This window comes from Hippocampus guttulatus, chromosome 20 (genome assembly GCF_054856545.1).
Source record: "Hippocampus guttulatus isolate MCC_2025c chromosome 20, RoL_Hgut_1.0, whole genome shotgun sequence".
Classification (NCBI taxonomy): Eukaryota; Metazoa; Chordata; class Actinopteri; order Syngnathiformes; family Syngnathidae; genus Hippocampus; species Hippocampus guttulatus.
This window is the reverse complement of record NC_141280.1, coordinates 5,992,902-6,018,208: the sequence shown is the minus strand read 5'-3', so window position 1 is coordinate 6,018,208 and position 25,307 is coordinate 5,992,902. Positions and strand designations below refer to the sequence as shown.

At 45.0% G+C, this 25,307-nt stretch overlaps 1 protein-coding gene across 2 annotated transcripts in view; it reads right to left on the bottom strand.

Moving 5' to 3' along the window:
* LOC147187737 (MAM domain-containing glycosylphosphatidylinositol anchor protein 2-like) overlaps positions 1–21,103 on the bottom strand; it is a 95,188-nt gene extending 74,085 nt beyond the window's left edge. For both annotated transcript variants that reach the window (XM_086100530.1, XM_086100531.1), the window contains exon 1: positions 20,454–21,103. In XM_086100530.1, the coding sequence (XP_085956656.1) occupies positions 20,454–20,526 (73 nt within the window). In that variant the 5' untranslated portion in view covers positions 20,527–21,103. The remainder of the gene's footprint in view (positions 1–20,453) is intronic.
* Between the last annotated feature and the right edge of the window lie 4,204 nt (positions 21,104–25,307).

The window sequence follows — 25,307 nt, the reverse complement described above, 5'->3', positions numbered from 1 at the left end:
AATCCGGAGTGTTCATTCCAAAGGCTTTCTAAAGTTCAGCCGAAGCCAATATGAGGCATCGCCGATCTCATTTGAGTTGGCCATTTCTCAATGTTTCAGTCATTTAGCGGCTTTTGTTGCCAGTCCCCGTTGTTGGCGCTCGGCGACAAGACGGCGTCTCCAGCCGGCGTTTTTGCGCCTTTAAAAAAAAATAAAAAATGATGAAAATGAATCGGTTGGAATGTTCTAATTCCACCAACTAAAGCCTTTTGTTATCTTCACTTAAACCTGTGAATAGGATTTGACTCTCCCCCACATGCCCCAAGTGGCGTTTGCATTAAAAAGTGTACCGAGAAGGGATTTAGCACAAGAAGCGGTGTCCAATAACGCTTTATAAGCAATTATGCTTCTCTCTCTGCTGCCTTTAAAAACGACATCTAGTTTGAGTGTGTGTCCAATTTCGTGATGCGATTACAATTTGACTGCCCAATGTACTTTTTCCACAGTTATTTTCGACTGAATCAGCAACAGGGGGCGGGATGAAAGCCAACAAAACACGCTCGATTATTCAGATTGCATTTCCCATTCGATCGTGATTCCATATTTCCAACAGTAAAATTGCATTGCATATTTCTTTATATATGCAATTAATTATCTTTGATTGATTTTTATATTGGAGAAAAAGTTTGTTTGTTTTTTATGGAAGGGGATGTGAAGATTTTTATAAAGAAATCTGAAAGATATATTAAATTACAAAAACAACTAACCATATTTCAACCCTATTTTCGTATATATACTGTACACACACACACACACACACACACACACTACAGGTACATTTGTAATTCAATGAGAGCTGATCGAATTTGCTTTTCATTCGTTTGGGAGTTCTTTTTTAAAAACAAATACATTTAAGATGAATAAGAAAACAAATTCTGGTTTCATAATCACCATTATAAAAAAAGTAGCAATTTCATGCTTTTATGATATCAATTACATTTTTTTCCCCCTGATAAGGTGTTTTCAGAGGTTCATTTGTGTTGTTCAAGGACACATAAGTTTATCTTTGGTGAGATCAAATTGATAAGTACCAAATTATAAGACGCTCTGAGCTCCCTCGGCGCCGCCCACCGCATAACACGAAGCCGTCTATCCTTGAGATGATTAAATGGCTTCCTAAAAACGTTGTGGGGGGGGGGGGACCCTAAAAACCCATTATTGAGAGCTAGTTTTGATATTTGTGATCTCAAACGGGGTCACCGCTAAGTCATCAGTGATGATAGCGAAACTCGCGAGACAATTAAGAAGCTGCCGGGAAGACGCCGGCCAAATTCCCGACACGGCGCTGACGCTTTCATGAAGGACCCCGAGGAGCCGCATGTGAACTTGTTGGATTACTGATCCGAGAACAGCAGTTTACAAGCTGCCGCGTTGTCGCTGGGTTCTCGCAGCGCATGCATATTTCATGGCTTCTTCCTGGCTTGCCGACACCCCCCCCCCCCCGCCCCCACACCCAAAAAAGTGAGAGAAAATTCTGGATAAAATGATGCAAAGCAACAAAAGAATATTTTCTTCAAGGATAGCTGGTGCGTGTCTGGAGAGAAAATATCGCTAAATAAAATCGGTATCGAAAGTGGGGGCGCCAGTCGAGACGTGACTGAAAGTCGCGAGCACACTGAAGATGCGCCAGAAGATTGTCAGGGTCGTCCATCATCGTTACGTCGATGGCTCTTCCCGCGCCGCCGCTCTTTGCATTTTAGTCGCTTAATTCATTCCCTGAGACAAATATGAGTGTGGCCGACTGTGCCGTCGAGCAACGCAAGCTACGGCTCAACATTACATAAAGCCACCGCGCTTGGGCGGAGGCTTGATGGATTTCTTTATTAAGCGGTGGGGCCGTTGCGTGAAGGTCAAGTGAGTCCGTCTCGGGTTTTTTTTTTTTTTTGTGAGCCAACTTTTAAGGGTTGGTTAGCTTTAAGTTTCCCGCCCACAAAGACCAAAAGCGATTTCAGCCACTCCATTATTTGTAATGATCCCGCAGGCAAATATCATGAAGGGGCAATCGGGGTTCACGAGATGTTCGATCGCTTATTTGTACGCTACGCTGGAAGAAATCCATTTTCTTCAAGCCTCTTAATCCTGGTTCTGAATCACACATTGTCGATATTGACGGAGGCAGCCGGCCTAACGGTTAGTCAGTCACAGTTACGAGGATCGAGGTTCCGATCTCGGGTTTACCCTTCCTGTGTAGCGTTTGCATGTTGCCGAGTTGCTGCAGTACTGACTGATTTTCACGTGATTGTTTGATATTTTGGCCTCCAACTTTTTCACACTATTATTTTGTGCTGGGTGGTTCTCAGAAAAGACGGTCCGCCCAGGACTGCGGTTGGCGAGCCAGTTTGAATGAGTTTTATAGCTTTTGCTGTAGGCATAAAAAGCAGGATCGAAGAGGACTTCACGTTCAACAAAAACAAAAAAAAACAAAATAGTGTGACATGAACCACGAAAAATCAGTGACGACCGTAACTGTTAACCCTATTTGACGACATAAGCTAAAAATGTACCGTACCTTGATGTTTGAGGAGAGCCGAACTACCATCATGCGTAGTGTAAACTAGTTGAGACTAAATCAACGGCACCTGAGATGTTCGCAGACACGTCGTTCATTTTTTTGTCTCCACATGATTAATTAATCCTCCCCTGAACAATTCAATGACTTGGCTAATCGGCTACTTTGCCCATCAGATGCACCAGCTATGATTATTAATAGTACGTCTCCATTATTGGCCAGCAGGAGGCCTCGTCTTCCTGTCGCCGCTAACACTAATTACTGTCGCACCGGGGACATGCATTCCTCCCATTCTCGCCGTGGAATTGTCATCTCCCGACAGCTGTTCCAGATTTCCCATTTATTACACACGCTCACTATTTTTAATTACTTTGCAGCCGATTGCTCCCGAATCACTTTTAAGCCAATAAATTGGATGACGACTCGCAAGTCCAATTGTCATTTAATCAGCGGCCGTTAAAACGCCAACATAGATGCACATGTAATGAAATACATAATGATGACACCGCTAAGGAATGCCTTTTTTTTTTAATTGTTTGTTTTTGCATTTTTTAAAAAATAAACAAGATGAGAATGTTTGGCAAACCCGTTTCATCAACATCCCCGAACGGTGCCTTGAGAAACAGCCAATGAAAATTAATTAGGTTTTCCCGCCACTTTGTTTACAAGCTAATATTTCAAGGAGGACTTATTGTCCCTGTAGAGATTTATTTTATTTAATTTTATTTATTTATTTTTTGTCGACGCATATATATGCAAACATGTAGGCCAATTAAAGGATGCACTTAATTAGGCAAGCAACTGGGATACCGTGATGACGAGCAAACAAGGTAAAGCGACGTAACGTCTCGTGCTTTGATAGAATGGCCTCCCAAACTATGCAAGAGGTTGAAAGCAATTTGTGGTTGACGTCAAATGATCCTCCAAATTATTTTGCCCGTGCCGGCGTGGGTTTTCTCCGGTAGTAAAGTTGAAATACAGTTCTCAAACAACTGACCTTTCCTTATGTAGCTACGGATGTCAAACAATACTGAGATAAATATGAATAAATCGAAATTTAAAACGAGAAATTATTGACAAAGATTTACGCTAGAGTTATGGTTTTAGCTAGTTTTGCAAAATGTACTTTCAGTTCGCTTTATTAAAAAAAAAAACTTTTCAGATATTTTTCATTCACAATTTTTTTTTTTTTTTACAATTTTAGTGACTTTGTTGATTAGTTTTCATCAAAATAACCTTGCTGCAGAATCGACGATGAAGCAAGCGAAGCCTCGGCGCGTTGAAACAGCAGATGGCTTGATTAACCTTTTTTCACCTCAGCTCGGCGTTTTCGACTACGAACCTTCCTGAAGGAGAAAACTAGCAAAAGATAAGCTAACCCTCCTCACTGATGTCCGACATGAGGATTTTAGCAGCCCAAGAAGCGCCGATGCAGAAAGATAAACAAATTTACCGTTACCGCAAAGCCTCGATGTCCAAATGGGATTACAATTTCAGTGTTCATACGGAGCGGAATTTCAGTCTATTTTTAAAAAAAATTGTATTTATTTTTTTTTCTCTGCTGTCTTTCTGATGGTTGTTTGGTGGCAGAAGCTAAATGAAATAAACTCCCCCATAACTGCCGGGACACGGTGCACTCCAGTGTGATACCTGGTGAGGCGAAAGGCCCGTCGGACCATGAAATTGAGCAATGTAACCTCGTCATGTGCTAAGGAACAAGCACGGAGCGAGCGAGCGAGCAAGGAATGAAAGCGAGAGAGTGAGAGAATCCCCACAGTTTGGCTTCAAGCAGGTAAAATGACATGACCTTGCTAATGACCTCCAAACCCTTCATTGAATTCTCACCCGGCAGTGTAATGTTCACTTTTGATTGACAGGGTCATTTAACATTCATCCACATTGTGGTGGTGGTGCAAAGTCATTTGTGCCGCGCTGCAGCTTACAGCTGTTTCTATCGTTTTATTTCGGACCCCCGCCTTCCTCCACCCGAAAAAAAATCCAAAGTATTTTTAGACAAGTTGAATATTTTGTTGCAAAAATATTTGAAAATGCATTGACAAAATTGAAAAAATGCTTTGATTTTTGTTCGAATATTGTTTGGTGTTAAATTAACGGGGGGGAAAAATGATTTCAATAAAAATAACTGACCCCCAGTACTTAATGGTGTGGCCAAGAGAATGCTCGAAAGAACTTTGTAGTCTGAGGAGCAGAGGAAGGACTCCACGCAGTGTTAAATGGGTCGGAGGAGCGTGGGGGAAGGGGGGGGGGGGTTAGTCAGTTTGGACAGCAGGAGAAGAGGAGGAAAGGGGCAATTGAGCTGGGGGAGTGCAAGGAAAGGAAGTCCATGCATCACGCCGCCAGCTTTTTGTCCCGGACGCACTCCTTATGATGGATGGCCACACGTCGTGGCCTTAATTCAAAGTCAATGGCGTTTATAGATAGCTGTCACGATGCGCCAAACGCGGCGCTACCCGCGGAGCCATGGAGAAGATTTTGCACAACTGAGAAGTCATACAGTTGGGAATGAAAGTAAACATTTCGAGAGCTCACTCGAAATAAAAAAAAAAATAGTGAAAAAGCCTTCGTGACGACGAACCGTGGGAAGCTGACCATATGATACATCGTAGGGGGCGGCCATTTCATTGGAAATGGTTCCAACGATCAAAAATCAAGAAGACTCCAGCATGGCCATTAGTTTGGTCACGTTGGTCGAAAAGCTACATTAAAACCGTATCGTTGGCTCATCACAACATCGTCAAATTCGAAGCTCCAAATGGTCATCATTAAAGCCGGCACCTTAGGCCACCCCGAGGCCATCTATCACCATCCGTGAACTCCACGCCGGCAGACACAATGCGGCCCAACCATCCCTCCCAGAGGCCCGAGTGCCCGGAGGGAGGGAGGCGGTCGCCGCGGGCAACCAGCGGCATGAATGCTCAACATCGCCTTCAGCGTACAGGCCGATGTAGCGCCGGCGCAAAAGTGTTCACGTCGACTTTGGTTATTTTGGTCATTGGGCACATGCTGCATAGACAAAAGTATTGGGACAGACTTCTTTGGACTGAAAATGTGAATCACAGATCGACATGGAAAAGGTGGACATGTCTATCATCGCAGGACGCCTGAAAAAGTTCTCCTTAAGGCCCCTAAGCCAAAATTGAACTCAAAGTCTGACATTTTGGAACACGAAACTAAATTCTAGGCTTCAAAGACTTGGCCACTGGGAGCAGTATAACACAGTCATTCCAACAACGATGATACAACGACTACAAGAGACTCAGTAACTTAACAGTCATTTTTCGCAGAGGCTCAAGAATATATGCCAATAAGTATATTGTATACAGTATACAGTATGTTGTCTGTCTGCGTGTGTTGCTGCACATTTGGAGTTCAAATATCCAACGCTTGAAGTATTCTCACGCTGACACGTAGCGATACGTGAGCCCGTTTGTGACGTTTTGGACTACGTGTTAGCATTAAGTTTTCACGGCTAAAGGCAAAGCATGTGGTTGTTTCAAATATACATATGCAATTCTCTTAGTTTCATGTTTAGTTTGACAGTAATCTTTAACCGGCTGTGGCATTAAACAGAAGAATAGAACCGTACTCGTATCTCAAACTTTTGCAAAAAAGGCCAGGAGAAATTCTCTTTGGCGGTAAGCACTTTTTGGTGCGACAGCGGGCCGTTATGACGGCACGGCGACACGCGCGCCTCCAAAACGATCCCCCGGATGCTGCGTCACGCATCATAAAAGTCCCCAAGGTGCCTTTCGCTCATCGCGTACTGAGCGACGCCACGTCCGCCATCAATCACGGAGCTTCCGCCAGGATGTAGAGAGTGCAAAGAGGGGGAATGTCTTGTGTTTTATTAGATTGCACAGACAAAATCATATTAGTCGGAAGCTCGCAGACGGCGGCGGGGCGGCCTTCCTGTCCGCGGGTGACAGCGAATAGATTGCCTATTTTGCGTTAAAAAATAAAAAATTTAATATAATAAATGAGGAGAAAATAAATAAATAAAACCTCGCTGGCCACTGGCGTGACTTTGTAAGTTTGAACCCACTGGCTGCTATCTATGACGACCACGTGCCTTGCAGCGTTTTCCACTTCAGAAAATCAAATCTTATTAAAAGCTTACTTTTTATTGTGAGAAACGGTACTTTATTTTCAAAGGACTCTCACTTTTTTCAAGTAAGATTAAAAAAAAAAAAAAAGACTATTTTGTTTCAAAAAAAACAACAACTATTTTCGTAAGCAAACACATTCGCCTTCTTTTTGAAGCTCCTGTTCACTTTCTGCGGCTGATCGTTAATTTGGCTGATCCTCAAAACGATCGTCAAACTTTGACGCCATGCTCCGCCCACGCGGGACAGCGGCAGCCAAGAAACTTCCCAATTTAGTGTCGACCATCTGTCAAAAGTACACTCGCTTCTGATTGGGGCTCATTTGGGTTAATTCCCCAGGAGAGGAAGCCGGCAGTTTTGATGGCACCTGTCGCTACAAGGTGGGATCGTCACTAATTAAGCAAGATGACATATGGATCTCTTCGGGGCCTTTGACGTCCTCACACAAACCAAGTTATCAAGGAGTGACCTTGGTATTTTAAAAAAAAAAAAAAGTGTGACAATTTAGTGTCGTCCATCTGTCGTTTTGCCATGTGAGTGTCTGGGCGTGAGCTGTGGCACACAGCAGCTTCTGCGCGATGGTGTTTTACCGTTTTCCCCGCGTTCATTAAACCGAAAAGTGCATTGGCGACGATGGCTGTCCTTTCCCACAGGCAAGGGCATTCGAGTACACTAAGCGCGCGTTCTGTAAAATCCAGGCAGAGAAATTATCACTTGGATGTAACATTGATATTGCAGTGGAATAGTGCAAAGTTCTTTTTACTCATCTAAGAATCGCAACCACCAAATAAAATCTTGACACTTTTTCCTAGAAAAAAAAGTGTTGTCCACTAAATCGCTGGTCCGCGAGGGTCCTGACCTTCCTTTGAGTCACACACTGCCATCGTGTCAGTAGGAAAAAGAAGACGACGAGGCTCTTGCTGTCTCTTTTCACCTCCTGCTTATCTTGCTTGATCCTTCGCTGGATATTTTCCTGACCTTGTTTTTTTTTCTTCTTTCTCTTCCCGAGGTTGCATAATTCGCCACTGGAGGTTGGGGGGGATGCAGGCGAAGGCCGTGCGTGTGTGCGCGGGCGTGCGCGTGCCCACCACTGATCTAAACTGTGATGACAGCTGAGGCTTTCTCGCTCTCACCTCCCGCGTGCACTCGAAAAAAAAAAAAGGGAGGTGAGAGCGCGGCGACGGAGGCGAATCTTCAAGACAGCGAGGGATTTTTGCTTATTGTGTCTCTCCTCTCTGTGTCTCACTCGCACACACACGTGCATACACACAAAAACACACAGCATGTGAGAGCGTGAAGTGCCAGTGAGTTTAAAAAAAAAAAAACACTCCGTGAACCGTGCAGTACGTTCACACGTGAACGGAAGAGATCACACTTGCACGGTTATGCGTCCGCATCCCGCGTGTCCGTTTGCTCTCTCAACAACCCCCATTTGCACGCACACGTGGGAGAAAGCCTCCGACACGACACAATACGGCTCCTCGTAAATAGTACAAGGGTGCTGCTTACAAGCAGGAGTGGGAGAAGTTTGTTGTTCGTTCGGGGTGATGACAAAATACCCCGGCGCAAACCCATTAAATCGTTCCATAATAAAGCCCGATGGTGTGAAAAAAATAAAATAAAGCATGGTCACGTGTTTGGTGGTGACGCAATAAACTGTGCAGTGTGATCCAAACTAAACTGTTGTATATCCAGAGCAAATTTTCATCAGAGATGGGGCTGCGCAATACGGATTTTACGATGCATTGTAATTCGTTTCAGGAAAAAAAAACATTTTGAACCGAACCCTTCATTCAATAATATGAAATAAACATATCAAGGGGGTGCACACAAGCGGTGCACTGGTGCACATGAGCACTGGAAATTAAATAGCGCGCTCCATTTCAAGTGTGTCACGCCGCTTTGCGCTAAAATAGGTCAGGCCAGCCGTACGTTAAGTCAGAGGTGGGCAAGTTGTTTTTTCGAACAGGCCATGCGACTCAATTGTGTTCACGCAATGACTTTTTTTTTTTTTGTAAAACGATTGCGATGTTTTAATAAGCTGCCAATGTGTACCCCAGGTGTAATTACGCGGATGGAATGAGGGGAAATAAAAATAGGAAACTGAGGGGTGAAATGAAATAAAATGTGCAAAAAAATAATAATTTAAGAACCAGCTATTGCTAATATAGTCATAATGTATAGCAATTAAAAACAAAAACCAGGGGGAAGAGCAAAGGGGTAAATAAATACAAAATAATTAACATGAGAGGGAAATGGGGAGAATCAAGTACCAGGAAAAAACTGATTAAAAACTCAACAAAAAAAAGGTAAAATTATGAGAATAATAAAACCAAATTTGAAACACCAAAAAGATCCCCCCAAAAAATCTCTACACGACAAACTAACCAACATGACCATTTTTTTTTTTTGTTGTTGTTTAATAGCAATAGACGGTTGGGAAAAACAAAAGCACCAACCAAGACAAAAACAAAGAAACAACAACCAGGCGTCCATCATTCCAACCACTCCAACCTGATTCGCAATGCTCCCGCAAACGATTTCTCTTCATAGCTTTATTAGCAGTTTACATCGGCGGGCCCTCATTACGGCGCCGTCAGCACCAACGTGGCGCCCTGCGTTTCGCTCGCCGCGCGAGGAGTACGTCGGAACTCATTTCCATAATAGAAGATCTTTAATGGCGGGCGCCATGGTTTGCGAGCCGACTCCCGGCGGATGGAGGTTAAAAGGCTCGCCGCCTCCATTGTGTTCTGCTTGCCTACTGTAAATACGGGAGTCCATTTTGCATTTTTAATTCCATAAAGCCAATTTTGCCGCGCAGCTCCGACGTGCCCTCTCGCTTGCGGTGCCGTGACGGGAACAACTCAATCAATCCTTGTTTGCCCGAATCCTATATTTTAGAAGAACGACCCCCCGCCCCCTTAAAAAAAAAACTCCAATGGGAATTAAAAGTGAGCCGCATACAAGAAGGTCATTTAAATGCGTAAACAGACGACAATTACTTTTGTGGCGTCAGTCAATAAGTGACAAGAGTGTCGTGGCGGCTGAGCCAGTTCACGGCAATTATAAAACACTTGCTCATTCGCCGCATCGCTTGAATCGAACCCGTTGATACTTCCGGTTTGACATTGCTAACCGGCTGATTAGTCCTCAAGCAATCAAGTTGATTCTTCTATTATTGGATCAACAAAGCAATTAGCGGCGGCAATTACAATCATCGACTCATATGAGTCGCTTACAAAAAAAATAAAAAAGACACAAATTCGCATTGTTGCTGACTCTGATAACATGAGAATGTGATACTGTATTGTAGCGTGCAAACAAAAAGCTTTTTTTTTTTTAATTTGGCCAATCTGTGATTTCATCATCGTGGCATTTAATTAGCTTTTAGAAAACGAACAGTGCGAGGTGAAAATGTAATTAAAGCTTAAAAAGTCTGGGTGAGACGGTCTGTCATCCTTAGTACGTGACCAGACTGGCTACAAATTCCGCATGTGGCTCGTTAGCGCCGCCCTAGTGGCTCCTCCGGAGCTTTTTTCAAAATCTTTGAAAAAGGAAAAAGAGGTGTGAGGGAATTATATTTTTTGTTTTAATATGGTTTCTGGTAGGAGGACAAACATGCTATAAAATCCAACATTCATCGTTCACGGTGAAACCCACAAAGACACGCTTTGCTAACGTCACAGTTTAGCTCGCCAATCGCGAATCAAACACGAAGCAAATGTCAAGTTGCGGGTATTCATTTTTGTTGGAGCTGCCATCACATTCTACATGACGGTTGACCACGACTGTTGACCTGGCAAGCTTAAGAAAGCGACTGACAAAACACCAGCCGCTGTTTGCATCCTTCCCAAATCTGAACCAACTGTTAGTTCATTCTAACTAGCGAGAGGGGCTAAGCTACATTCAGTTAGCTGACAATGTTTACTTTTTTTTGGAGACATGCAGTTGAGTAACTGTACAATAAACATTACACTTGATTAGCCGACTGACTTGCTTCACCCAAGTAATGACTTGACTCATGCTTGAAATTTCGACTTGACTTGCTCGATTTTCGCCACGGTATACCGGATGAACTTGAAACGTCATGAACGCGTCAGACGAGACGCTTACTTATGACTTGCACATCGCGGGACTGATTTTGTGAACCCCTGTTGCGTGATCGCATTTCAATCAGGCGGCGATGGCCGACGCACGTGCCGGTGTCACAATGCGCTAACGGGCTTTCCCCGCCACCGGGGAGCGTTTGATGTTTGCCAGTTGAAAGACTAAGCCTTCCTCTGGGGTTGCGCTTTTTTTCGCAGAGGCATGCTGGGATTGAAAGAGCGCTTGCCCAGAGGCTAAAGGGGATTTTTCGTGGGCGTCACACATCCAATTACCTCAGTAGCATCCCAGAAAGCCACGGGGGGGAAAACACACACACAAATACGCACATACATACATACAGCAGCGCCCGCTGCAGGAGGCCTCTCACCGCTGAAGGGCCGCTGCCAAAATTTTCACAACTGCCGCATCGACGCGGTGCTGAATTCATGAATATTTTCAGCGAGTGTGTGTGTCAGAATGTGGCTTAGGATATAAATATAGAAACATCCCCCCATGTTGCACCTCTTTGGAGGGCATCATTAATGCATCCGGAGATGCTGCTGTGACACGTTGTTTGAAAGGCGTCGCCTCTGTCGGCAAAGCGTGGATTTAGGTGTTTTAATATCCATGTCGTGAAACTTTAACAACGCCGTGGAGCCGAGGATGAAGAAGCCGCTCGTGTTTGGCGTCAGTACGACGGCAGCGGTTGCGCGCGAGCGCGAGTGAAATCGGTTTACCAACGACAGCAAGATAGAAACAATTTCTACCATTGGCGTTGGAAGCGGGATCCGCATTAACTGCCCACCGCAAAATGAGAACGACAACTCACTCGGTCTTTCTCGGTGTTTGAAATGGATTCGTATGTTGTGTTAGTTTGTCATTTTCCGTTAACTGTTCTTTTGATGGCGGCGCGGGCACCCGCGGCGGCTCCTCTCTCTCTCAAGTTAACTTGAAATCCAAAGTTGAGAAACCCCCAACGACAGATCATTCACATTTTTTTTTTAAAACTCTGAAATATAACTTGGTCACATATCAACCACGAGAAGATTTCATTAGAGTCACTGAGCATATTTTTAAACGTTTAACCCTTTGCGGGACTGCGGTTACTAGAGTGCACAGTTATTCAAATGTTGTTTTCTTTTATATGAATTCATCTTAATGTCACAGTTGTGCATCAAAACACTACAATGGACATTTCTCAAAATGTGTGTTGTCATTCAAGGGGATCCCCCCCTCCCCCCAGACTAATAAAAACATCTGAGGGGGGAAAAAAAAAACCTCCTGATGTCGGTTATCGTTCTCTCTCTCTAAGGTGGACAGAGGTGCGCGAAAAGCAACAGCGATGGCAGCACTCAGAGCGCCAAAGCATGTTTTCTTCCAATAACATCCCCCCCCCCCCACCCACCCACTCCCGCAAGCAGTAACCACACAATCAGCAACAGATTGACTATTGACCTGCGCGTTCACACAATCAAGCCGGCGTTTAGGTTAAGGAGAAAGCGGCGCCTTCGCAAAGCCTCGTTGCTCGCCGCCGAGCACCTTTGATTGCGGACCGAGAACAGAAGGCACCGAAACTCCTTCCCTGCATAAATTACGAGTGACCCTCGGGGCCCGGCGACTCCCCCTAACTGCGTTGATTGTAGCCCTCTTTTGGCCATTCAATGGCAAGTTTCTCGCTGTTGAGAGTCGATACAACATAAGGACATGGCGGAGGTACGAGCGACATTGAAGAAGACCTCCATCGTTTTCAGTCGGCACTTCTCAGCAGCGCAAGAAAAAAAAAAGTTGAAAATATTGTTTAATCCTTTCAGGCACCCTGTAACCTGGTAACAATGATAAAGGGGGGGGGGGGGGGGGGGGTTAAACACTTCAAAATAGCACTCGTGTTAGCACATAAGCTTCAGGCCTCTACGAGAAAGCCTAAAAAAAAAAAAAACGATGAAAAGCCTGCAAAGAAAGTTGTGGCAGGTATGCGCTGTCGCCCATTTAAAACGACTAAAAAAACACCCGACAATTTATAAGAGTTAAACCCACACTACTACCCTCGTTTATTTGTATTGGCCCTCTGTAAAGGAAATTGTATTCCAGTCGAGTGGCACAGGTTACAGGTGACATTGTTGAGAAACTCATTTTTTTTATACCCCACATACTTCCCAAATAACCTGTCGGCTTTTTATATCCAATGTCATAAAGATTTTCTTTTCCTTCCCATACCCAAAAAAAGATTCAAGAATCGAAAAATATTTCCGACCCCAATAAAATGGAAAAGCAATGCATGACCGCCACTAAATGTCCACTTGTAAACAATAAAAGGAGCGTCCGAGTCATAAAGGACGTTGTTAATGGAAAATACTGCAATGCTCAGCCTCTGTAAAGCAATAAAAATGTACACCTGGAAAAAAAAATACTAATAATAATAATAAAAATGGGCATCAAGATTTTATGTTCGCTTGATATTAAAAGATCAAAATGAGACAGATTTATGGCCCCTGGAAAACCGTGACACAATGTCCATTTGGAATTTATAACCGTCGTAAAAATGCACACCTGTAAGGAATAAAGGGAGGTTCCGTACAGAATGCCCAAATTGAATAGATTAGAATCGATGGCTGTGGCGAACCAATAAAATGCACACGGACAATGTCTTGGAAAAAAAAACTGTCAAGACCACTGAAGACGCGGTTGCCATGGCTCCCGCAGGCCGAGGTAGCGTGTGCGCTACGCGGCCACCAAGATAAGAGCTTATTGCTGTCGCCTCGCAGCAGTGGTTTTTTTTCGGGAGGAGACATCTAACTCTGCCGCCACCACCTCACCAATTCACCCTTTTTTTTTTTTTTTTAATCTGCTCTCGTGCGCGACCGCTCGCTCTTCTGCAATCACTTCGCGTTTGGGACGAAAGCTTCTCCGGTAACGTGAGGCCCAGCGGATGAAGAAGAGGAGGATGAAGCTGGGAGAGTCGAAACACTTTGGCAAGGGCAGGTCCGTGCACTGTCACTATGACAACAGACGTCACTCGACAGTAGAAGCACTTAGTAGACCCGTGTGGGCTGAAGTGACATAGTTGAAGGCTGGCATTAGCCTCTTGCGGATGCCGTAACATGCAAAAAAAAATAAAATCATCTCACGCCACTTCTCCGAGTACTTACAATTTCCCTAATTAGACTTTAGACTAGTCTGACGTGTGTAAAATGGTGAGAGAGGTTGAGGCGACAGTTGATATTTAAAAATAATAATAATAATAAGGAATTCTATGACTGGTGCCAAACGCTCACAAGGGTTGTGATGACCGTTCAAATGAACAACCACCGCAAACCAACCAAATTGCACACCCGGAAATTGAACCCTTTCGGGGACAGCGGTCACTCGAGTGGACAGTTTATCAGGTTATTATACTGATTTTTGTGACCTGCTGATGTCACAAGATCATCGGGTAAAACGCTTAATAACCCCTAATAAAGCCACATAGAATGTCAGCTTGGAATTTATAACCCCTATTTAAAAAAAAAAAAGTTACATCAGTAAAGTGAAAAATTAATCTGGATTTAACAACCTTCCAATGTCAGACGATCAATGGCAAGAATGTTTAATCGCCCTCACAATGCCATAAAGAATGAATAACTGTTTTTTTTCAAACCGCAAGACAACCCAAAGTACACCGAAAATTACAATGAATTGAATGCACATTATTTTCTGATGCAAGAAAAAAAAAACAATCAACAGGCGGAATGATTAATAACCCCTTATGAAGCCATAAAGAACCTCTTGAAAAAAAACATCTGGATTTTATTACCTCCTGATGCAAAATAACCAACGGGCATCATGATTATTAACCCCACATAATATCAGCAAGTATGGATGATTCATACCATAACACCACAATACATAACAATCGGGTTCACATTTGGATTGTAATACTTCATGTCCAAGATGAAAGGGGAGGAATGATTTATGGCCCCAATAAAGTCATAAAACAACGTCCGCTGTGCCCCCGCAAAAAAAAAAAAAAAAAAGCACACCGCGGTAATTCTTACTGAAATCTTCTAATACGCGTTACTTTCGCGGCTGCGTTACTTCCCGGCACCGCCAGCCACTGTAAAACGAGTCTGCTGCCAGTTTGGCTTAACAAAGACAATCCCACTGAGTGACAGAAGACGGGAGCGGCCATTCATATTCAATAAGTCCTCTCATCACGCTTGTGTCTTTGATGGCTGCTTGCATGTATAATTCCCTGTGATTGGAAGCGCTGCCACTCACCAAGTTGATAACTTGGGATAAAGTAGGGGTGGGGAGGGGGGGGGAGACCTGGCGTTCATTAGGCAGAAGCTGTTTCGACGCAATGCGAACACATTACATAAACCTTGCGATTCTGGCAGGTTGACGAAAGAGGCATCAGTTTAACCGCGGGGGAGCAGTAATTTAATTAACACGTCGGCAGATTAGCGGCAAAAGAAGCACAACCAAAACAGTGAAAAACTCCCCCCCCCCCCCCCCCCCCCAACACATAAGTGCAACTGACAAGAAGTAAATCGAATCATCACCAGTTTAAATTTGCTGCAATGTATTGCGGACATTTAAGTGGTGATTTTCACATACGAGCGCAATCTACGGTAAGTTTTTTTGTTTTGTTTTTAAACTAAGCTTAAGAAAGTTCAATTTAAAAGATTTAGGAGGCATTTAAAGATGATTTCAATCCGATTCTGGGCATAATTTCAAGGATGAAGTGCCGTTTTAAGAGATGATGAGGTGGTATTTTTATTTTTTCCCCCCATTGATTCCTGCTTGAGTGACACTGTAAAAGGGATTTATGTCATTATCGTGTTTGTTGAGCAATCGTTTTGAAATGCACTGCATTCCCCCCCTCCCCCCCCAAAAAAAAAATCTGTCTTAAATTGTCATTCCACAATTCGACTGAGATTTAATGTGTTTCGTCCGGGACAACCACACTGACTCAAGCAAGTCAGGTGAATCAGACCGCATTCGTTCATGTCACGAACCGAATTCACCACAAGCACAGCAACGGCCAACGGGTGACAGGTTCGATTCCCTCGGCAGGCGGCGGGCTACAAACGGGGGACTGAAGCAGCCGTTCGCGATCGATGGTTTACTGCGCCTCATGCTGATTCGCATTGAAAACGTAGCATGTCGAGCTAGTCAGCAATGGCCGCCTTGCCCTCAGGGGTGTGGTGATGAGTTCAGGAACACAATTCACCTCGAGATCAGTCTTGGCCTAAGCCCCCCCCCCCCCCAAAAAAAATACAAGGATTATAGTCACCTGGCTGACTGCTGACGCATTTAAGGCCGCATCCCCCAACACCGAGTCAAATTAGTTCATTTCGGCTCAGACGTAGTGACGCGCTTTACAGCCGCTGTACACGTCGAGTAAACGGTTGCTCTCATATGAAGTCAGCTAGGTGAGGCTCCAACTCACCTTCAAGTCTAAAGAGAAGAAACTCGAGCGAAAATGGACGGCTGCGTGGATGAATGAACTGATTTGGAGTCAATAAAGGTGATATGAGAGTTCCATTAGATCCATACAACATCAAAATGACGACCGGTCAAATTAAAGGTCCACCAGTGTCCTAGACTGGATTACTGTGGACGTGAGAGGTCTTTTTTTTCTCAGTATAGCATTGAGTTTTCTACAGGGCTGGCAGTGACAAGGACGTGATTAAATTAAATCCTGTGTCTGGCTCCGCGGAGGCAATGTCGAGTCCAAACGGCTCTGAACTCTTGATGAGGGCTTAAAGATTCCACTTGTCTTTTGAACTTCGTCTCAAGGCTTCACCCCGCACTGCAACAAGATGGATCCACCTTGATCGGGCCTAATTCGAAGTAGCAAACGGACAGCGCGTGGCAAATCCAGACCCTGGGCTAAAACACAGTCCCACGCTGCGCATACCCAGCCAGCAAATCTCCACCCTCAGGATTTGCTCCAAAGAGAACCGACGTGTTGGTTTGATTAAGATGCTGCCGTCTGAATCGCCACCCACGAGGTAACCGGCTATTCCCAACGTGGCCGCCGCACGCTTTTACCGCGGTGGGGGCGGGCAGAACTTTGAGCAGCGAAGCCCCCCACTGTATTGCCCTCATTTGCCTACCGATGGAAGCGCTCGCGCCCCTGGGATGTGCGCTGGTTCTGGAGGGATCGTGGCAAGAGACAAGCCCGGAGATGAGGACGGCAAGAAGTCGACGGACTTATCCTCGCTCTCATTACGGCTGGGAAATGCTCGGGTCCTGATCCAAGGAAATGATGAAGGACCCCGTGGAAGAGGCCTCTGAGTGCCAACAAAGACGGCTTTAGTTTCACTGGCAGCATGCATTTGCATAGCTTAGAAGCCAGCGCGTCTGAACCGGGCCTCATGAAAAGACACAAGCGGCAATGGCTCGGACTTCAATGCGAGCGGGAATCGAGCGTGGGGAGGGGAAAGCGGGATGCGGGGCGGAGGTAAAGAACGCCGTCGGAACTTTTTCCTCTGCCGTGCGGCATGAGACGAAATGCGATCGAGGCGTTGGGAGGGGGGGCACCGACTGACTTTGATACGCAGACTGACAGGGCGGCGGCGGCGAACGACTCCGGATGAAGTGGCGGAGGAGAGAAAACGTTTGGCGCCGTCGTACGCCAGTCATGTTTCGTTTGCGCCCGTTGGGTGCTTGGAACACGAAAGGCGTGCGTCATTGAAGCATCATTTGCACCAAAAGGTGCGATTCCCGTTGCAAGTAGCGATTTGTACCAATGTTCTCTTTCACACGGCAAGCGGGCTATCAAAGCAATTTCCGCAATCATTCGGGCTCAGAAATATCAAGATGTGACGCTTTTTCTAAAAATCTTTGCCAGCGATCATATTTTCAAATGATCTCTTGTGCAACAATCCTAGAAAATCACAATCTCCCATAACGTGGGGGGAAAGCTATTTTTAGATCAGGCCCGTGGGCTACTCATGGTCCCCGGGGACCGGCTGGTGCCTTGCCTGTAAGCACCAAGTTAGTGACCCCTGACCAAGACTGATCTGTTGAGAGGCAGCAAGGCAACACGGGTCATCGACTCGGCGGAAAACGTGAAGAAAAAAAATAAAAGAAGACAGCCACATCTTCGGAGACCTTTCTAATCCACAATCATAATCTGCCATTGGGAAATTGTCCGCGGCTACGCAAAACGCAACAATTTTTCTGTTTGTGCTGAAGCGAAAGACATGACTAGTATAAAGACGGACTATTGATTTGGCGCCACCTTGTGGTATCCGGTATGTTGTGCTGAAGGGAGGAACAGCATGCGATTAACCCACAGCCTTGTCTAATAGGGAAAAAAAGGTGTTTTGCCGCTTTCTTGTGCCATCTGTACGTAATGAAAAATCTTTTTGGGTGGGCATCAATTATTTGTGGATTTTTTTTTTTTGTATCCCTGTTTGAACAAAAGTGGCATGTCATATTTTGTTTTGTTTCTCAGTTCCAGCCGGAGTGGAAGACGGTCCCTCCAGTGGCGCACCAGTCACGCATCACAAGCATCAGACTATCTCAGGACTTCCAAGCCGACAAGCAAATGTCGGATTATTCGCCTTGCTCACGACTATTTCCTCCAAGTGTTCGAATTTTGTAGACGTCACTTGCGAACCAGACAAATAACCCAGCACTACCTCTGGAAACCTAAACCAGGTTAGGATTTACCATTCCAAACCATACTTCACCAAATCTCACAGTAGCATCAGTATTAGCATGTAGCGATGAAATATCAGCGTTATCTCCTGAGAGTGCACTGGACTTTGGGCTGATGTGCGCAATAAAAACAAGCAGGCGAGCAGATGTTGTTCCGTGGCCTGGAGCCACGCCGTTTTTTTTTTGGGGGGGTGTGACTGGCCCACATCAGGCCCCTCTAAAGACTCTGGCACTGTCGCTTAACTCACTGGTGTTTGACTTCTCCTTATTAACTACATCGCTTAGTTGGGAGTGGGGGGGCGGAGGGGGCGGGGGAGTTGACGTGACTTTAGCGTTCAACCACTCTTTTGCCTCCGCTTGGAAATCCGTGACAACTCCGACCGCAACGCTCAATATAAAACATCAAATCAAGAAATGACTGCAGATAAATAGGCGTAATGACACTTAATTTAATCGTTCATCTCGGGCTTGTTTGGGACTCAATTGAATTCACAACGCTAATTAACCGAGCATTTCATCACAATCACAACCGCAGCGTTTTTCCGATGGCTTGCCGGGTTTCATTTCGGCTGCCGTCGGGATCCGGTTTCATCATCGATCATTCGGACCGTGCTACTTTGTTTATGGGCCACAGAGTGCGCCAAGATGCCATCTCGATTCAGTTCAGTAACCTTCGATCAATGCGAGATTTGTTTAACGCGCCGATTTATATTCATATCGTGTATCCAAAAAGCTCTTATCTTTTGGAACAACAGAGAAAAGTAGTCCATTGTTCTTTTGTCAGCCATTGTTTCATCCCGCCGCCCGTTTGGTTGGCCGGGGTTCGGGGACGTGCGGACATCATCAACGACTCGCATCGCTCACGGCTTATTGAGTTCATCATTGATATATTGATCATAATCGATGAAGGATGACTTCCCGATTATTCACCAGATGAGGTCGATTGACGCCACTGAGCCGCAGCATATTAGCGTGCCGTGAGAGATCACGTTTTACGTTTTTGGAGAAGAATACACCATCCAGTACTTAGTGACTGTCATGCCCTCGCACGTGGGAAAGGAGCGCCAGAACCGTGGATGCACTTTTCAGCGATTTACACGAACGCCGGGAGAGCAGCAAAACAAACACAGTGATCGCACTCAGGCTGAAGCTACTGTCGGCCACGGCTCACACGCAGACATTCACACGCGCTCCCCATTTTACACCACACCACCGGGCCCCGCCTCTATAAAGCAATCTTTGGGCATCTTTTTAGTTTCATCGCATGGCACCGTCCCGCTCGGATAGGTGCATACAAAGCAGATGCGGCACTAAGAGCGGAATAGTGATGAGGATGGGGGGGGGGGGGGGGGGGGGTAAATGACCATTTTCAAAATGCACGGCACGGCGGCACAAAAGCACAGGGGACTTAAGCGGGGAAAAAAAAAACCAACGCCACACAGCTCCATCTGTTCCATCAACCAACCCCTCTATGACGAGCCATGTTGGGACGCCGTTTTCTCTTAATGCGCATTTGAACATAAGGCTGAACGTCAATATTAGACAGGGGCCCGGAGGGGCTTTTTGGAGGAGCTCTCCAAACACCTAAGAGAAGAGTGCAGTGATTTTTTTATTTTTTTGCAGCTTCCACAGTGCAAATCACACCGGCATCATTCCTGCACACACGACAACACATCTCCGCGTAACGGTGCCAGGCGACAAGCACCCCATCCACACACACACACACACACACGCGACTTCACATTCAGCTCTGCTGTTAAGTAGAGCACACGTGAGCTTCCAGCCTGAATCATGATGGCGACTCGCCACCCGTACCACCGGTTGCACAAAAAGAGATGAAGACTGTCACATATCAGAGTGAGACTTCTCACCGCGTTGAGGTTCCCTGTTGTCATCATCGTTGCATGATGACAACAACAGAATCCGAGTTGTGTGCTTTGAGCGTGTGCAGAATTCATCATGCATGCGGTGCGTTCGGCGTCACGGCGACTATATGATCTATATATTTTTTTGCAAGGTCATGTACATGCGTGTCACTCACTCACCGTACACTCCTTGGCAACGGATGCCCTCCACGAGCAGCGCCAGCAGCCCCACGATGCACATAACCGGGTCCATCCTTTCTTTTCTCTCTCCTTCAACGTCGTAATAATCTCTGCATGATCCAAGGGAGAAGCAGTCAAGTTAGGCTTTGAATTCCGGCCCCACAAAAAAAAAAAAAAAGGGGGGGGGGTAGAAGTGTCGATTGTGGGCGTTTATTTTCTTATTCTTCTTTTCTCTTCAGCAAGCTTGCATCGGTGCCTCCGGGCAGGTAGCGAGGGAGGCTGAGGGACTGTGCCGAGGAAAAGGAGGACTGCAGCTGGGTAGTGGCGCGTTCGAGTCGAGCATAGCTTCAGATGTGCTCACGGTTGCTGAATCCAAGCGGAGGTAGTGACACCGATGTAAGACTGGCCGGGCGGTGGTCGTGGCGGTAGCGACGATGCGCGCATCCCCGTCTCTCAGGACGAATCGGCTCCGAAGGTCCGTGTTGGGAGTACGGAGGAGCCGGCGAGAGTGTCAGGCTGCGGTGGGGAGGAGGGGGGGGGCTGCACTTCCACGGCTCGCTCGGTCACTGTTGTTGCGCAAGCCGGTGTGAGGGAGAGGAGGCAACGTCAGGAGGAGGTGCGTGGCTCTCTGGGCTCATCAGTATGGGGGAGTCGGCGTCAAGGAAGGCTGGAGAGACGCAGCTGTTAGGGGATGGGAGGAGGAGGAGGATGGAAGAGGAAGATGGGTGGATGTATCTGAGAGAGAGAGAAAGAGAGAGAGAGGTGTCATTTGTAATAATTTTTTTGTTCATTTTTAATTTTATAATAATTTATTATTGATTTTTTCTGAATATTTTTGTCCATCCATACAACTAGCTGACTCTGCCAGCTGAGTTTTTTTTTGTCATGCTTTGATCATCGAATATGTATTTTTGCCAAATATATTGCTGATATTTCATAATTTCTTGTATTTGTCTTGATTGCTATCAAAATGTAGCTAGTACATTCAGTATAAATACGAAACATGAAGTACAGTTGTACGTGAGTGTGACGTTTTGTCCTAAGTAATCACATTCTCAAAATGTCCTATCTTGTGACCGTCATAATACGAAAAAAATGACTGATTTGTGTCCAAAGATCCTGAAATAATATTCAGTCTTTGAACGCTGTCAACGTCAATTGCTGTCAGCTAATTTTATTTTATTTTTTTAAGGATGGGAAAGTTAAAGAAAAAAGAACAATTGCTAACTATGGCCAGCAGATGGCAGAATTTGGTTTATTTTGGTTGAGATAACTATTTATCAAAACAACATGGATGCTTGTGAGCATCGTTGATCTCTGGAAGGTTTGGCTGATAAAGGCAATTTATGATTGATCAAAGTGTCTGTCACGTTAATTCTTATATAAAGGCGGGTCACAACCGATAGAAAACATGACAAAGATTATCTAAATTAAAAGTAGTGGCGAAGACATAAAATGCATAAATACACACAAACATGCCTGGCACGATGCATGCACACACACGACGAAATACGACTACGACTAAATAGACAGCAAATAGTTCAAGCTTGTCAAATGTAAAATCATTACAATGGCAGGTGTTTATAAACATTATTTTGCATTAAAAAAAGCACATCTTCATCATAGCTCGTTATATTTTTTTAAAGGACTGTTCAGATGTTTGAGGCGTTGTTAGATGATGCATGCTAATTCATTCTGTCGAAATTATCAAAGATGAGATTGATGAAAGAACTGCACGGAGGGGTGCATACATTCCACTTGCACTGGACTGCTTTTACGATGACTTTCTACTGGTAATAACAAACACTCGGGAAGTTTCAGTCACGGCTAAAGCTCTTTAAAAGGTACGTTTTGATAGATTGGGTGACCGGGAACCAAAAAAAGACATAAAGTATTACTCTTTATTGAGTGTTTTTTTTTATTTTTTCATTTATTTCTTTATTGCTCCACCAGTTTGCTGAAGTGTGTGCACTGTGCACTAGCACTGGCCGGACCTTACAGTAGCTGTTTCCTAGCAACACATTTTCTAAGAAAACCTCTTTATCACTCAATGCTTCATCCATAACTCTGTGCACACGGCAACTAACGGCAACGATCCAAAATGATTGCTCTTTGTTTTGGCTCGGGAGATCTTGCATTCCCAGTGTCATCGCTTCATCGGAAACAGCAGATGATGACCTGGCTCCAAAGCTTAAACCCCACCCCCCAAAAATCATTTCAGCGTGGTCGCCATTTAAAGCAGGCCACTAGAACTCTTCCATTAAAGTCTAATGTACTAATCTTGTCCCGCCGTCCGTTTTACGCCGGTGCCCTTGAACGGCGCGATACGACGTCTGGATTTTATTTTTGGCTCATAACTCGCTTTCGTTTTATATCGGGGTGTCAAAAGTATGGCGCTGATTAATTTTATTGCCGGACAAGCTGAAGTGATTTTACTCCGCGTCTTTTGAGGCTGACAATATTCCCAGTGTGGTGGTTGATTAAGTTAAAAAAAATCGTCTGTTTTTCACTTTTCGTTTCTCCGATGCTAGGCTAACAAGAGTTAGCACAACCTCACGTTCATTAAGCCACGGGGGAGCCATCTTTTCACCGGCGGATCTTGTAAGCGTATTCAGGGAATTATTGGGCTGATAGAAAGATTACATTTTGGACATTTTGGACCTCAGACAAGCATTCTAGTAACCAAATCTCCTTCCGTGTCACTGAGTAGCTTCAACAAGAGGCTTTATGAGCATAATACGCAGTGTGACATTTCACTTGGTTTTTATGCGGGGTGATGAGCCGCTCTGTATGAAGCGAAACATGAGAACGTGGCATTCAGGGACGAATCTCCGCAGGAACACGCGAGTCATATTGTAGTTCAGGGTTAACAAATGTGTCGGTATGATGGCGCATCATGCCCCCTTTAGTCGAGTCGCAAAGCTCCAATCTGATTAAAATCTGCCATGAATTCATCCGGGTGTCGATACCTGTAATCAGGCATTAACCATTTGCGTTGCCATCGATTAACCCGCACGGCAGTCCATCCATTCTTACACCGTCAGAACCTTCAATTGGCCTTATCGATCATCGCCGCCCTCCCCCCGCTGATTCCAGCCAACTCATCTGATTGATTCTGTCGCGGCCGTTTTGGTGAGACAGCACCGATTCGACGCACTGCGCTAATTAGCCCGTGCTGCACCACTCGGGCGGCCCCACACCCAGAGAATCGTTCTCACCTTCAATTAGTATGTTTTTGCATAAAAGGTGAAATTCCAAGGGGCAAATGTAGATAAAATGAATTAATTGACATTTTGAAACAAACCGTATACATAGACCATGTGATTCCCAACCATATTTTTCAAACTTTAAAAAAAAAAAAAAGTGCCTTGGCTCAATAAAGGTTGTGAATCACTGACACAGACGATGCATGAGGAGCATAGCGGCCCAAGGCAAACCCAGTCATGTGGCCCTCAACATCGGTGCAGTACACAGAGTTTTATTTTTACCTCGACTTAAGGTCTTTTGAAATCCATTACAATTATCTGACAGCTTAAATTAGTAGTTCCATCACCCTTTTTCGATGGTCCAAGCCCCAGTGGCCAGTGACTATTGTTGAACAGCAATTTGAAAAGAGTGAATGTGACAAAACTCTCCAATTTTTTTTTGTTAAACACATACAGCACTGCAAACAATTATTGCTACCGTCCACATTGACTTCTGTGTATACAGTGTGAGATCTATTTATTAATTTACAGCTCGGCACATTTATTATCCATGTACAGTCCGCTCATTCATCTCAGTCTCTTGTGTGTTTCATATCGTTATTCTTGCACGCTGCCTGCTACTGTCCATTAAGGCATGTTCTATTCCATTCGATTAATCCAGCAAAGATTAGCTACGCCTCCTTAAAAGGAGAAAAGGGCCACTTCAATATCGTGGCCCGAGTGAGTACAATCTGGGCGCGCAGACATTCTCGGCGTCCTGCTTCTGTGCCTGAGATTGTAATTATCTCTCAAGAAAAAATGACAAAAAAAAAAAAAACGAGCCTTGTGTCAGTGTTCATACATTTTGGGGGTGCGGGGAGTGCTCGCCGCTGCCCCCATTTCGAGAGGAAATGCTCACACGCGCGTTAACTTTTCACCGGATTGGGACGGGCGCCAAATGACACCCAGGGGAGCTCCCCGAAAGACCAGAGGTAATCATTGTTCGTACCTGAGCGGGGGTACGAGCAGATGTTGCTAATGAGCCTGTTTTGGGGAAAGGCGCTTGTATGAAAGTATATCTGTGCCGTTTCCGTTTGAATTCCTGCACTTGAATTGAAATTTCTCGTATTCGGCGTTACATCACCAGTGGAGTATTGATTTCATTGGATTGACATTGGCTCAATTGAGAGAAAAAAAAAAGGCTCATGTGTGCTGACTGACGAGTGAGTCAGGCTCATCATTATTTCAGTAGGCTACTCTTGGTGATGCGCCGTACGATTTTTCTGTGGTAAAGTACGCGCCTTGTCTCAATAAAGGTTAGAGGAAAAAAAAAAAACTACGAGGCCACAAAACCAGCAGACACATGTAAGTGGTTAACATGCAAAGATATCCAAACAGGAGTTCAGCATCTAACCACTGGATGCATGGCCAAATGAAATAGGGCCAACAATCACTTTAGGCCCGACTAGTGAGAAAACAAATGAATTATTGATGCGCGATGAATATTGCATCTCATGCTACAAAAAAAAAAAAATTGTTGCCGTCTCCCTCGCCATCATAAGGCGGCGGATTTGATTTACGCAGCTGCTTTTCCGCTGGGCCGATGAAGCGGAATCGCAATCACCGCGACACATGAAAAGAAAAGCGTTGCGGCTGTTATTACCGTGTC